Source organism: Macrobrachium nipponense, chromosome 44 (genome assembly GCF_015104395.2).
Source record: "Macrobrachium nipponense isolate FS-2020 chromosome 44, ASM1510439v2, whole genome shotgun sequence".
Lineage (NCBI taxonomy): Eukaryota > Metazoa > Arthropoda > Malacostraca > Decapoda > Palaemonidae > Macrobrachium > Macrobrachium nipponense.
Window position 1 is genome coordinate 35,066,176 of NC_087221.1, and position 15,909 is coordinate 35,082,084.

Sequence of the window (15,909 nt, forward strand, 5' to 3'; positions counted from 1 at the left end):
ATTATGTATTCTTGTAATTGTCAAATTGTTAAGGAATTATTTGATAAAACGTTCCATACAAAGGTAAATATTGATAGAGCAGAGTTGGCCATTTTAAGATTTGAGGTAAATTCCTTAAACATTTTTAGGGATGTGTTACCATTCTACTGTATCTGTATGGGTTAGTCAGAACCCCAAATCTTTAGTCTGCCTGAAGAAGAAAGAAGGGAGCAATGTGATGCTTTGCCAGGATTGACAGCTGGTGAAATTTTGTGGTGCCATCTTGTATCAATTCCTAGGTACACTTATCTTTCACAGCTCTCTATTTAAAAGCAGGTTATCAGAATAATTTTAAATTAGTCTAATTACGTATTATGGTTTTAAGAGGTTATAATATTATGAGAGTGTTTGGTAACTCAGATGTTTAGTTAAACTAAAAATTTTGTCCTTGCAACTATGATGTATAGTTTTGTACATGAACTTCCCTGACAGATATATACTTAGCTATAGTCTCCGACGTTCCCGACAGAATTTCAAATCTCGCGGCACACGCGACAGGTAGGTCAGGTGGTCTACCTTACCCGCCGCTGGGTGGCGGATGTACGAACCACTCCCGTTTGCTTGTCAGATTTTTCTCTGTCGCGGGAACGATAACAACTGTTGTCGGTTCCTCTCGATAGTTTTTCGATTCTCGCTTGCCTGGAGTTAATTTGGACTTCTTTTGGTGACGTATTCGCTTTGTTTGGCTTGGCATACGCTGATTGTGGACCGGTTTGATTTTGATTTTGATTTTTCTTTAACGATGTCTGACCTAGATTCAGTAGTTAAAACTTCGGTTTTTGTTTAGGGTTTGCGTGAATGAAGGATGTAAGGTGAGGTTGCCGAAAGCTTCGGTAGACCCCCACACGGTTTGCATGAAATGCAGGGGGAATGAATGTTCTTTTGCTACCTTGTAGTGAATGTAAGGGATTGAATGAAGAAGAATAAGGCTCTCTCTTCTTATGTTAGGAAGTTGGAACGTGATAGAGTGCGTAAGGCTTCCTCTAGAAGTTCTAGTAGATCTAGAATGAGTGAGTTGGATGTGGATCCTAATACTAACGTAGAATTAGAACCTTCTTCCCAAGTTGCAGCCCCTGCTCCCCGCACCGAAGCCGAAGATTCGCCTTCGAGGCGGCAGCTCTGAGAGCCACGATTCTTTCTATGGATCAGAAGATTCGTCAGTTGGAAGGTAAGGAGAGTGTTAGTGATCAGTGCAGTGTCCCCAGTGTTGTGGAGGGCTGCGTCTGACCGGTCTCCTTAGTGCCTCTAGGCCTAGACCTCTTCCAGACTCCCATTCCAGTGGAGTAGGAAAGTCGAAAGCCGCAAGAGGGCTAGGGAGAACCCCCACCAGTCAGGCGTCCCCTCGGCAGATCCTGAAGTACGCTCCCAGGCTGCCTCGGATCGCTACAAGAAGGAGCTCCTACGCCAATGCTTCTCCTCTTCGTCTTCCCCCTCTCCGAAGAGAGGTTGGAACTCCCCCGGATGCGTCGCGCCCGTTGAAGAGGGCTTGGAAGGCTCCCTGCAGTCCTTTGGCTTCTAGTCCGGAGGTTTTCCCGGAAGAATCGTCGGTGGAGGCGAAGAAACCCAAGAAATCTTGTGATCGTTCTTCTTCTCGCGCTCCGCGCTCGGCGGCGCCTGCTTCCGAGGAGAAGAACAAGATTCTCCTACGAGAGTACTCGCGGGACTTCAAGCTCAGATCACGGCGCTAGCAGACTCTCTAGCAGTTAGATCACGTAGGAAGAAGAGCGTTTCTCTTCCGATCAAGAGATCTAGGCGCCGCTCTTCAGAGGATCATTCTCCTCTTTTTAGGCGTTCTCCTTTCCATATGGGGAGGTTTCGTATGAAGGTAGGGGCTCGCGTGAGCGCCCTCGCTCGCCTGGCTCTCTTTCGACTTCAAGGCGCCAAACATCGGTATGGACGCTCTATGGAGAAAGAAGTTTTTTCTCCAGATTGGATTCCCGCTTCCGGTAAGCGCACTGCACTGCTCATCACGCTATTTCTTCAACTCCCTCGCGTGAGACTTCTCCTCAGCAGCCTCAAGATCCTAGAAGGCGCCCTTATACAAGTAGGCATTCTTCTTCCAGATGTCACTCTCCTCGAGTGTCGGATCGTGACTTCTCTCCTGACAGGCATCAAGAGTCTGGTAGGAGTCGTGTGCATGATAGACGGCCTGCTGTTAGCCGCTCCCCGCAAGGTAGGCGCCAAGAGCCTACTGCACATCGATCTCCTAGTAGGCGCTCGTCTCTTTTAAGGCGTCATACTCCTGATTATTCTCCTCGGGGCAGACAACAAGAGTCTTTCAAGCGCCCTTCTCCGTGTAGGCGCTCGCTTCTAGGCGCACTACTCCGACCGTTTTGTCTCTTGGTAGGCACCAGGAATCTCGGAAGCGCCCTTCTCCTGAATGTTACCCTCTTGTTAGACGTCAAGAGTCTCACAAGCAGCCTTCTCCTAGTAGGCGCATTTCGCCTTCCAGTCGAACTTCCGTTGATCGTACGCAACTGACAGGTATGGAGAGCCGCGCAAGCGCTCTGCTCTCGATAGGCGCTCTTCTCCTGGCAGCTGCTCGCCTCAGGATAGGCGCAAAGAGTCTAGTAGGCGCTCGCCTCCTCGTAAGCGCCCTGTGGATGTTTCCGAGGATTCTCGGAGTAGGAGCCCTACCTCTCCTTCGGCTGAGATTCCGTCTACCTCGAAGAGGGAGTCTCATCGTAGACAACCCAGATCTTCTCATCGTTCTCCAGTTGGATGTGAACTCTTCTAAGAGAGGGCGTTCTCCAACCTCTCGCTTAACTCCTACTAGGATCCCTTCGTCACCTAAGGATCTTCCGCGCTCGCCTCGACAAGACGTCCTAGAAGGTTCGGATGAGGAACCGAACACTTCTGCTGCTGTGTCTTCTTACAAGAAGCTTACAGAGCTACTTTTGCAAGTTTTTGGGGATTCCCTTACTCCTACGGCTCCTCCTTCTCCTCACTCACTTTTTTCAACGGCGAGACAGCGAGAGAGTTCTTCTTGTGTGAGGATGAAGCCAACTCTTTCAATGAAGAAGGCACTGAGGAGTTTTGGTTCCTGGATGGCTTCCAAAGAAGAAGCGGGGAAAACGATGTTCGCTTTTCCTCCTTCGAAGTTATCAGGACGCGCTGGTTTTCTGGTACGAACAGGAGAGTCCTTAGGATTGGGTGTCTACCGTCTTCGGCTGATTCGGATTTTTCGGCGCTGGTAGATTCGACAAGGAGAAACTGCCCTTAACTCTGCTAAGATGACTTGGGCAATGAATGAATTGGATCACATGCTAAAAGGCATGTTTAGAGTGCTAGAAGTATTAACTTCCTTGATTGGTCGTTGGGGGTCCTAGCCAAGAAAATTGAAGTGCCAGAGTCATTTTCGCCAGAAAGATCTCATGTGTGTTTTGTCTTGTATGGACAAGTCGGTAAGAGACGGAGCGAGTGAAATCGCCTCCCTGTATGGGGCCGGGATCGTGAAGAAGATGGTCTGTTTATTGTTCCTTCTTAACGAAGTCTGTCTCCCATGCCCAGAGGTCTTCTTTGCTGTTTGCTCCTCTGGTCTGCTCAGTTGTTCCCTAAACATCGAGTGCAGGACATTTCGAGATCACTTTCGGCCAAAGCCACCCAGGACCTTTTGGCACAGTCGGCAAGAAAACCTCGCCCTTCCTTCCTACCAAGGCTAAGAAGGAAAAGGCAAGTGTTTCGAGAACCCTTTCGAGGGGGCGTCTTCATCAAGAACCTCTACGTTTAGAGGTCGTAGACCTTCAAGAAGGGGTAAGACTTTCGCCAAGTCTGTTAAAGCCCCCAAATAACTTGCAAGTCCTTCAAACAACGGTGGGCGCCAGACTCTTAGAGTTTGCAGAAGTCTGGGCCCAAAAGGGGCGGATCCTTGGACCCTTTCTATTTTGAGGAGAGGTTACCTCATCCCTTTCGTCGAAAGACCTCCCTTGACGACCATCCCAAGGGAACTGACGGCCAGGTACAGAGACCCCATCATGAATCAAGCTCTCCATCTAGCAGTAGATCAGATGCTGGAGAAGGGGGCTATCGAACTAGTGACAGACCATCATTCATCGGGCTTCTACAACCGCCTTTTCCTAGTTCCGAAGTCCCCTCGGGGGATGGAGACCGGTGTTGGACGTAAGCGCCCTGAACTTCTTCGTAGAAAAGAAGAAGTTCACGATGGAAACGCCTTCATCAGTGCTGGCAGCACTTCGTCCAGGGGACTGGATGGTTTCCTTGGATTTACAGGACGCTTACTTCCACGTACCGATCCATCCTTTCCTCGAGGAAGTTTCTCAGATTCATGATGGGGGGGAAAAATTTTTCAGTTCAGGGTCTCTGTGTTTCGGCCTCCTCGACGGCCCCGTCAAGTGTTCACGGGGATTTTGAGGAATGTGGCTCAATGGCTTCATTTGAAAGGGGTGAGGATATCCATGTACCTCGACGATTGGCTAATAAGGGCCAATTCAGAAGATCGTTGTTTGAAGGACTTACAAGTAACTTTAGAATTGACGGAAGGCGTTTGGGACTTTCTCCGTCAACTTTCAAGAAGTCGTCACTAATTCCCGAGCAAGAGTGTGTGTATCTCGGGATACAGATGAACTCTCTGAGTTTTCGGGCTTTCCCTCTCAGGAAAGGATAGCCCGAGGATTCGAGAGAGTAACAACCTTCTTAGGGAAAGAAGTATGCACAGTGAGGGAGTGGATGAGTCTGCTGGGGACGCTCTCCCTCCGCTGGAGCAATCGTTTCCTTAGGAAGGTTGCACCTGAGACCGCTCCAATTCTTTCTTCATCGGAATTGGAGTCGTCCGTTCTCAGGATTGACGTTCTCTCCTGTCGTTATCCCAGGACGTCAAAAAACATCTCTTATGGTGGACAGATCCCAACCTCTTTGCGAAGGGACTGTCTCTTCAATCCCAGACCCCCCAACCCCCAACCTGGTGTTGTTCTCCGACGCGTCGGACACGGGTGGGGGGCAACTCTGGGAAACCAGCGAAGTGTCAGGTACCTGGGTGGGGGACCAGGTAGCCTGGCACATCAACAGAAAGGAGTTGATAGCTGTGTGGTTGGCTCTGAAGGCTTTCGAGCCCAAAGTCAGAAGATCGGTAGTGCAGGTCAACGCGGACAACACTACAGCTCTGGCATATATACAGGAAACAGGGAGGGGGGGACGCATTCCTTCTCCCTGTACGAGACAGCAAGAGACCTTCTTCTGTGGGCAGAAAAGAGGAGGAATCAAGCTTCTCACCAGGTTCGTGTAGGGAGAAAGGAATGTAAGAGCAGATCTCCTCAGCAGGAAAGATCAGGTCCTTCCCACAGAGTGGACCCTTCATCTGGATGTATGTCAGAGCCTGTGGAAGTTATGGGGCAGGCCACACATAGACCTCTTTGCCACGTCAAAGAACAAGAGGCTGGATCCTTACTGCTCTCCGATATCGGATCCAGAGGCATTAGCAATAGATGCTCTTCTTCTAGACTGGAACGGACTCGACGTCTACGCGTTTCCCCCCTTCAAGATCCTGGGGCTAACCATCAAGAAGTTCGTAGAGTCCGATTCAACGAGAATGACCATTAATCGCTCCCTTTTGGCCGGCCCAAGAATGGTTCCACAGAGGTACTGGAATGGTTGGTGGACCTTCCAAGATCGCTCCCGCTAAGGAGCGATCTACTCAGACAACCCCACTTCGACAGGTACCACAAAAATCTCCTCGCTCTCAGTCTGGACTGGGCTTCAGACTGTCCAAAGGTTTGGTCAGAGCGAAAGGCTTTTTCTCAACAGCCTGCTAGAGCAAATCGCAACGCGAGGAGAACCTTCCACCTTGCGTGTATACCAGTCAAAGTGGGATGTCTTCAGACGTTGGTGCAAGAGGAAGAACATTTCCTCTTCCAGTACCTCTGTGACCCAAATTGCAGATTTCCTTATTTTCCTCAAGAAGAATGTCATCTGCTTGTGTCAACTATTAAGGGATACCGCAGTATGTTGGCGGAGCGGTATTCGGCATAGAGGCTTAAATATATCCGATGATAAGGACCTGCATGATCTTATTAGATCATTTGAAACCATTAAGCGTCCTCATGTAGTACCGAACTGGAATCTAGACGTAGTTCTACAATTCCTTGGATCGTCTAGATTCGAACCTCCTGGCTTAGCCTCTTTCAAGGATCTGACGAAGAAGGCTATCTTCCTTTTGGCCCTAGCTACAGCTAAGAGAGTGAGTGAGCTCCAAGCTATCGAGGGCAATGTAGGGTTTAAGGAAGATTCTATGGTGTGTTCGTTTCTTCCAAATTTCCTTGCAAAGAATGAAAACCCATCACGGCCTTGGCCCAGGAGCTTTGAAGTTCGTAGTTTATCTTTTCTAGTACGGGAAGAGCCTGAAAGAACTCTTTGTCCCGATGAGAATTATGAAGTATTTCCTAAGAGAAGGAACAACTTAGGCTAATCAAGATGTGCTTTGGTGCTCTGTAAAGGACCCCACTCGGCCCATGTCGAAGAATGCTCTTTCCTTTTTTCTGAGAAGCCTTATTACAGAGGCACATGTTGCCTGTAAGGAAGAACATTTTAGACTACTGAAAGTGAAAGCTCACGAGGTGAGAGCCATCGCAACTTCGCTTGCATTCAGAAAAAATATGTCTGTGCGGAACTTGATGGAGGCGACTTTTTGGAAGATGCCAATCGGTTTTCGCAAACCACCTACCATACGTGATGTAAAACTCACATATGATAAATGCTTCGCCTTGGGTCCTTTCGTATCGGCGGATTCGGTGCTGGGGCAGGGAGCTGAAACTTATCCTGTGTAAATTTTTTATATGTTACCCTATATTTTATATTGTTGTTTTTTGGTTGTCTGAAAGAGGTTGCAGGTGGCACCTCTTTTTGTCGTAATATTAACCCTTTGTATTTTGGTTAGGTGGTCTGGTGGGTTTTGGCTCCTTGCAGAGGTAGTGGTAAGGATCTGTTAGGTAAGCGGACAAGGTCCCTCTAACAGGATCCGACTTGGATTCTACCACAATAGGGGATCACATATCCCAGTGGTAGATCCGAGAGTCTTTCAGCATCAGGTCACGTCCTAGCTGTAGCTCTCCAGGCAATGCAGACTCAGAGACAGTATCTATGAAGTCTTCATCCTGAAAAGGTGAGAACCAAGGTTTTTATATCCTACAACATTAGTTGTTTCCCGTCTTACCTGTATTATTTAGCTGTCTCTTACCCTCCACCAAGGGTGCCAATCAGCTAAGTATATATCTGTCAGGGAAGTTCATGTACAAAAATGATATTGTTAAACTACAATAAAGTTTTGTACATACTTACCTGGCAGATATATACGATTAATGGCCCACCCAGCCTCCCCTCAGGAGACAGGTGGAAGAGAAAAATCTGACAAGCAAACGGGAGTGGTTCGTACATCCGCCACCCAGCGGCGGGTAAGGTAGACCACCTGACCTACCTGTCGCGTGTGCCGCGAGATTTGAAATTCTGTCGGGAACGTCGGAGACTATAGCTAAGTATATATCTGCCAGGTAAGTATGTACAAAACTTTATTGTAGTTTAACAATATCATTTTTATGTTGAGTTATTCTTTGGTTCTTCAACTTTCAATGCTTATATTAATTTGCATTTAGTATGTGTAGCATATAATGTACATAGTACAAATATTTTAGCATAAGATTTTTTTCACAGAAAAATCTAAATCAAAGAAGAAATCAGGTGGAGGCAAGAAAAAATCAGCAGCCCCAGATGCAAGCTTAACAAAACAACTGCAGGAGACTCACATTTCTGAATCCACAGCAGATAAAGGTAATTCTCTCTCTCGTTTTAATTTGTAGCGAATTATAGTTCGTAGTTTTGGTTAGTACCACAGGGTTTGTGAATCATTATGTTTTTAGTAAACTCATTATCTATGAGATATGAGTTTAATTGGGTTTACAATTCTGTATCAAACAAACTATTCAATGTTGCCGGGTGAATGGTCCTCGGCTGGAATTTAGGTCATGCAGTACAGTACTGTATAAGAAAGTGAATGAAGTTTTTTGACCTTCCAACATTTTAACTATCAGTGATATTTTTCTTTTGAGTTGCTATATAAATTTGTTCCGACACGGCATACAAACCTTCGGTCCTTTTACAATAGGAAGGTACTAGCGGCAGCTGGATAGGTCGTAAGCTTTCGAACAAGGGGTTCGGTAGTTAACTGCTTGTCCGACAGGCGCGCGCGCGCGACTGGGAGGTAAACAAATCACTTTTGCTTTCGGCCTGCTGGCGTGTGGACGTGTATCATCGCTCTCTGCCCGCTTCATCGTCGTTTGCTTTCGCATGATTGTGTTTTTCTTTTTCTATGTATCTAGTGAAACTGAATTGTAAGTACAATCATTTCATTGAATTCAATTGTGAATTAAAGGATCTTGGTTTCACAACGCCCTCCGATTACCCGAGTGCCGGGACTGAAGGGCGTAATTGTGGGAATTCATTTTCCCAGAATGATCCTCGTATTGTGTATGCTCGGTGCCGAGGGCGGGAGCGCTCGCTCCGAGCGTATGGGTTGGAAATGTGTAGATGAAAAATCGTAAGTAATGCTCTTTTCATTTATATTTTTTTGTTTTTGACCTGTATGCCCGTTGCCGAACGAATGCGCTCGGCACGGAAACTTATTCAGTATGAAAGTGGAATCGCAAGTACAGTATTCTTTTTCATTTTCATATATTATTTTTTTTATTGTAGCAATACTCATTTTGGATCAGGTTCCGAGCTTACCCGGAGATTGATCCTTCCCCCTTTTTATTTTGAATGAAGTGAAATCGCAAGTGCAGTTCTTTTTCATTTTCATTTTTTTTTTTTTTATTGAGATTGCATTGTTGACTGGGATCAATGTTCCGCTATTCACGGGAATTGATCCTTCCCCTTTTTATTTGTATGAAGTGAAATCGCAAGCGCAGTAGTCTTTTCATTTTTCATATATTTGTTGATTGCATCAATTCTTTGTTGGATCAAGGGTTTCCCAGAAACCTTTGATCCATAAAGGTAAGGAATGAAACCTTTCACCCTTGCGCTCGGTACCGAGGGCGCAAATGCGCTCGATCCGAGCCCTTATTCATTGTGAAGTGAATCGTTTTGCAAGATGCATTTTCATTTTGTTCCTTATTATTGATTGCATCAATATTATTTGGTTCAAGTTCCGCTCAGTCAGGGAATTGATCCTTATGCCTTGTATTCGTGCCGATGGCACGATTGCTCTCGGGCTCTTATATTGTTGTTGGGTACATGGGTACTGTGCGGGGGTGGGGAACGAGACCCCCCCCCCCGCTCAGTTTCCCCCAGATGGCTCTTCCCCTTGGGGGGGGGGGGGGAGGTTATCGGCGTTCTTCTCCTCGCCCGATCCGTCGAGCGCGGGGGAGGGCGCTCGGTGCCCGATGTACAATGGTATTAGGGGTCTTCCACTCGTTCGGGAGGGATCAAACCCCCGCACGAGGGGATTTCCCCCCCATTAATCGCTACTACTATTATTTCCGCAGGTGCTACTGCCACGAGCGTGGACCTTGGTGAGGTATGGGCGTCCTTCCAATTGCAGGGCGTGCTGGTGTCCAGGGGCTGCGGTTCTATGTCTGGGCCTACTGCGGTCACCCATGGAGTGGTGACCACGCAACCAGGTGACGACGTCCCTCCTCACCTGGTGTACTCGCCTCACGTGGTAACAGTCTTGCCTACAGCCGCTGTGAAGTGCCGTTCGCCGTACCGAGAGGGGGCGGCCGTGCCGCCGCCGCTCGTGGTTGCCGCGCTGCAGCGACCACACTTCCGCTGCCCTAGAGCTCGCCCCTGGACCTGCCGCCGGTACCAGGATGTTGCTGGCTGCTGCTCCACTTCCTGTGTTTCCGGTGCTGCCATGCCGTGACCTGCCGATTCTGGGCTGACTGTCCATGCAGTTGCTGCGCTGGCTGTCCCTGCCGTTGCTGCGCTGGCTGTTCCTGCCGTTGCTGCGCTGGCTGTCCCTACCGATGCTGTGCTGGCCGTGACTGCTGTTCCTGAGATGCCCATACCTGCTGATGTCGTCCCTGTTCGTGGTGGTACTACCCCAGACTTTGGTCTGTCTGTACAGGTGCGTCCGGGACCCTGTGGCTTCGGCTACAGGCCTTTAGCCCGCCCCGGCTCCGCCCTGGATAGCAGATCTTACGTCTGTCCTGAGGAAGCTGACGAAGAAGAAGAGGAAGGTGTCGTGGTCGTCGTCTTCATCTTCTTCATCGTCGTCGGCCGCCGCCTCTTCCCCTTTCCGACTTCTAAGGCTTTAAACAGCCGAGGAAGAAGAAGGTCGCCTCCTCCCTCCTAAGAAGCTTCCTCGGGAGCTTCTCGGGACCCGTCTCACCTCGGTGGGACGGGAGGGTTCCTTCCGCTGGTCCTCCTGCTCCTTCGGGAGCGCGTCTCTTCTTCCGCAAGGAAGAAGACTACTGGGGACCAGAGGGGTACCGGCTAACACCTGGTAATATTATTCCTCGCCTGGTGTCAGTGGTTCTGCCACTGCATCAGGGTCCGTCTCGGCCTCTCGTTCGCGGGAGGTACCGAGTGTACGGTCGCCTACCAGCGACCGTGCAGCCAGGAACCAGACCTCTGAGTCCGCTCAGCGTCAGGTTCACGGCACGGGGCGGAAGACTGGTGACAGCCGCTCATGCGACTCTCACCAGACCAGCTCTCACTCTCGCGGTGAACAGCTGGCTACCCGGGGACGTGACGGTCCACGACCGACCACGGGCTGAGGCTGGGAAGAGGTCCTCCCGTTCGCCGGTGCCAGCCACGGCTGGAACCAGCGACGTGACGTGCCGTGAGGACAAGCACCGGTCTCACTGCGACAGTGGAGCCTGCAGGTCGCCTGACCGTCGCTCTCACAAGAAAGCGACCGGGTACGGCAACCAGCACCAGCTCTTCTGACACTCGAGATCGGGGCCGCTGTGCTCAGTCCAGCCGTTCTCCACAGCGAGACGGTTCGACCAGGCATGCAGCTCGATCGCCACCGCGGGTTGACGATCGCCTGCAGCCCTCAAAGCCTGCTGGTTATGCCAGCGAGCAAAGAGGGAGCGTCAGGTCTGCCTCTCCCGTACCTTCAACCTCCTCGGGTTACACCGGGAGGAGCGAGGTATTGAGGAGTGATCGTGAGGGGTGCGCCCCTCATGATCCCACCACAGCGCCCTACGTACCAGGCACGGTTCTTGGACCGGCCAGGACGTATGCGCAAGTGGATGGGGAAGACCGAGAGGGCTGTCGCTGTTCCCCCTTCTTAGGAGGAAGGTTCTCGGAATATGCTCTTGTTCGAAGGGCTTAACGGTCCCACTCTGCAAGATGCTGTGAATTTCGAGATCCAGAGGAACTTTGCCGAGGTTACGGCGCTGATTCGTCAGCTCAATGACCTCGGGGAAGGATCGCCGCTCCCACCAGCAGAGCCACGTCTCGGCTCGAGTCGTTTTGGGGCCCGAGAGGGAATCCAAATCGACGGTGGGTCTGCCGCGATCGGAGCTTGCCGACTGGGTTGAGCCAGGTAGTCTCTCGTCTCCGGACAAGAAGGCTCTCTCGGTTCTGGACGGTCGAACAAGCTCCTTCACCTCCTCTACTGCGACAGAGGCGTTTCTACGTGTCTTCGGACATCGTATTTATATATCCCTTCGGTCCTCCTGAGGTTTCGACCTCGACGAGGACTGGAATGAGTCGGAGCGGTATCGGCTCTCTCCTGTCAGGTCTCGATCAGCCCCAACCAGACGACGTTCACAGTGGAAGGACGGCGTTCCCCCTCACCTGCTGCCGGAAGTGGGGGGGTGCCTGGCCAGCCATTGGGACCCGGTCCAACAGCAGGCGTACGTTCCAGGGGCATCGAAGGACGTAGCATTGAGACAGGAGATCAAGACCATGCTGAGCAAGAGAAACTGTAGAAATCGGTACGGATCAGTCACCGGGCTTTACAGCCGACTCTTCCTGGTGGAAAAGTCTACGACAGGCTGGCGCCCAGTGATAGATCTCTCTCCCCCGAACCGGTTGGTTCGCCAGACCCGGTTCACGATGGAGACGGCACGCTCAGTGCTCGACTCTATCAGGGAGAACGATTTCATGCTTTCAGTGGACTTGAAGGATGCGTATCTACAAATACCCATTCATCAGTCCTTCGGAAAGTACCTCCGCTTCATCCTCGACGGGACGGTGTACCAGCTCAGGCCACGTTGCTTCGGTCTCTCAACCGCCCCACAGGTGTTCACGCAAGTGTTCACTCTGCTGTCTGCTTGGGGCCATTCGCACGGGATATGTCTGATGGGGTATCTCGACGATTGGTTAGTCCTGGCGAGCTACCGCTCGCAGTTACTACAGGACAGGGATCGACTGCTCGAGTTCTGTCGCGATCGGGGGATCGTTCTGAACTTCGAAAAGTCCGATCTCGAGCACAAGCAAAGGATGAAGTACCTGGGTATGCTGATCGACACGGTAGCAGATTCAGGGAGGCAGCCAACCAGTTCCTGTCTCGGCAGGAACAGGGAGCTCAGCAATGGCAAGTCGTGATCGGACACCGTCGTCTCGGGAAGCCAGTCCCTAACGGGCGTCTTCACCTGCGGTCTCTTCAGGGAGACAAAGGAGAGTTGGTCACAGGCGACTGATCCCCCAAGCCTTCCATGGTCACTGACACAGGAGGTGAGGCAGGACCTAGCCAGGTGACTGGACGACAGGAACCCCTTAAGAGGAGTGCCTCCGCGCACTCTCCCCCCGGACATGCAGCTGCTCTCAGACGCATCGACCGAGGGATGGGGTGCACACCTGGAAGAGTTGCGGACTTCAGGAGTGTGGTACGAGAACGACAAGCACCTTCACATCAATGTACTGGAACTAAAGGCAGCGTTCCTCGCTCTCCAAGAGTTCCAGGACCGCTTGATGGGACACTCAGTGGTGTTGATGTACGACAACACCACGGTGGTGGCTTGCGTCAACAAATAGGGGGGGCCTAGTGTCTCTCCCGTTGTATCAGTTGACTCGGCAGGTGCACGAGTGGGCCGAGGCACACTCAATAGAGCTGTCGGCACGCTACATTCCAGGGAAGGAATGTAGTAGCAGACACGCTCAGCCGTCGGGATCAGGTGATAAGGACCGAATGGTCTCTACACCAGGACGTGGCGGAAAGGCTCTTCGACCTGTGGGGGCGACCAGTCGAGGATCTGTTCGCCATCCGGCACATCAGGAAGCTCCAGGTGTTCTTCTCGGCCGTGCCGGATCCATGGGCAACTGCAGAGGACGCTCTTCAACACCCGTGGGACAACCTCTTCGCCTATGCCTTTCCCCCGTTCAGCCTGATTCGCAAGGTGATCAGTCGAGCACTGGTCATCCCGAATCTCAGGATGATCCTGATGGCTTCCAAATGGCCACAGGCCATTTGGTATCCGGACCTGCTGGCTCTTCTCGCAAGAGACCGAGAGAGATTCCCCATTGGCACAACCTTCTCGGCCAGCCACACGTCGAGCTCGTACCACCGAGCAGTCCAGTCCCTACGTCTTCACGGCTGGCTGTTATCCACCTTCTCTTGCGAACGAGAAGCTTTTTTCGTAGCGCAGCAACAGAGATGGCTGGAAACGTCCGTCAGTCCTCTGCAGCTGTGTACCAGGAGAAGTTGGCCGTCTTCGGTGGTTGGTGTCGTAGACGGGGCCTATCTCTTATAAGAGCCACTGTTCAAGGCAGGTAGCGGATTTCCTCGTTTTTTCTTCGCCGAGGAGCTCCTCTAAGTTCCCACAGTCAAAGGATACAGAGCCGCCTTGTCGCTCGTCCTGAAACTGACGGGATTGGACATCTCGAACTCGTTCGAGATCTCCTTGCTTTAGGAGCAGCTTCCAAAGTCTTGCCAACCCAGGGAACTCAAATGACCCTCGTCTTGCTGGACCTGGCATCGGCGAAGAGAGTACGGGAGCGTCATGCAGATAATGATGTGGATGAGATGCTGCTTTGTCCTGGGAGGACGCTACGGCGCTATCTGAAGAGAACTCGACACCTCGGGCCTGAGTGTCGAAGCCTCTTCGTTAGCAACGGGGTCAACAAGAAAGAAGTATCAAGAACACTCTTTCGTCCTGGCTGCGTGAGGTCTTCAGGAGGGCGTATGAGGCTGATGGTAGTGACGACATCCGTACGTCCCGTCGAGAACTCACGAAGTCAGAAGTATTGGCCCCTCGTTGGCGTTTCGTAAGAACTTCTCCGTGGCGCAGGTATGGAAGGCAGGGGTCTGGTACAACCAGACCACCGGCAACTTCCTTATACCTCTTGGATATTGCCCATAGGTCCTTGGATCGGTTTCCTTAGGACCCGTGGTGGCTGCTCAACACGTCGTCTAGCTAACCCAGACCCTAGCAGGCTGAACAGCATCGAGTCCTGGTGTGACTGTATGAATAGATAGTGATGAGAAAGTGACTGGCTTCTCTTTCTATCTTTTTCTCCCCCTCTACCTGTCGGTAGAGGGATACGGTCATCACCCTGCTGGATAGGACGAGATGCCGGTGAGCTATATGACAGAGCCCCATCCTATCCCTTTCACGAGGGATGGGAGCAGAATATCCACCACTTCCTTCTACAAGGGGGGGAAGTGGATGCCTACAAGAGTCAAAACCATGACTTTAACTTTGCTCCTGTACAGGAACAAGTTCTTACATTGCTGGTACGAAGAGATACGCTTGCCTCTCTCTTAGTACTCGGTCCAGAGGTCTGACCATTGATCCTGCGGTGCACACCCCGATCAATCGGACACGAGGCTTGGATCCCTCCCTCGCTCTTACGACCAGGGAGGCTTCCAAGGTTGGGCGAACACCAGTCTGTTCACAAAAGACTCAGATTCCACCCACCAAGAAGTGAGTCTTCCTATTGTAAAAGGACCGAAGGTTTGTATGCCGTGTCGGAACAAATGACAATTTGTCTAAAATTGCATTTTTCCTAACTATACAAACCTGAGGTCCTTTTACACATAGCCCCACCTCATGCCACCCCTCACTCTGCAGTTTTTGCTTGGGCCAAAAGCAAAAGTGATTTGTTTACCTCCCAGTCGCGCGCGCGCGCCTGTCGGACAAGCAGTTAACTACCGAACCCCTTGTTCGAAAGCTTACGACCTATCCAGCTGCCGCTAGTACCTTCCTATTGTAAAAGGACCTCAGGTTTGTATAGTTAGGAAAAATGCAATTTTAGACAAATTGTCATTTTTTTTCAATCTTTTAGATCAAACCTGGTAGAGCTGAGGTTCTTGCTCACTGGTGTAGTTATAATGTCATGATAAAGAATAATTATTATCTTTTTCACATATTTGGTCCTTCATTTTGTATTTTGCTCTTTTTCTAAATTCCAGGCCTTAAGTAGGATAAATTTTTTATACATTTTCTCATAATCTTTTGAACTATATTAAAGTTTTCTGAAACCCAGTGTTCTCTTATATCTTATTAGCTTTCTCTGTACAATATGTACTGTATTTCATAACTTTCTCTTTTGCCTTATATGCATATAAATCTTATCAAAATTTTATTAGAACTGGCATCCTTGGGGTAGTTTTAAGTTAATGAGGTGTTTTGAATCAGGGAAAAAGAAGTTTCAAATCTAAAGGTCTCTCTCTCTCACTATTACTTCTATCAGTTACCCATTATATTATATTCAAATAGTATGCACATTTTCACATTCATTAGAATTTAATGGTAAAATAACTGGGAGAAAGGATCATGGTTGGGAAAGGGGCTTGTATTCAAAGCTAATTGTGAAAGTTGTGGATGATATAAGCCACCTCAAAGACAGTTTAGACCTTTTGGCAGAACTGTACTTGAGTGTTGGCTCATGGAATGCAGGGAGAGCCAGTCTTTGGGTTAGGACTCTAGATATTAGTCCAGAAGACATCAATGGAGGTCAGGATGATTCGAT

The 15,909-nt window shown here is 50.1% G+C and overlaps 1 protein-coding gene across 1 annotated transcript in view; it reads left to right on the top strand.

Annotated features, from left to right (window-relative positions):
• Positions 1 to 15,909, top strand: part of LOC135203963 (partner of Y14 and mago-like) — a gene marked incomplete in the record, with an annotated part of 51,332 nt that overhangs the window by 32,187 nt on the left and 3,236 nt on the right. The window contains 2 exon segments of the mRNA XM_064233889.1: positions 5,739 to 5,766; positions 7,680 to 7,815. Coding sequence (XP_064089959.1) covers positions 5,739 to 5,766; positions 7,680 to 7,815 — 164 coding nt within the window.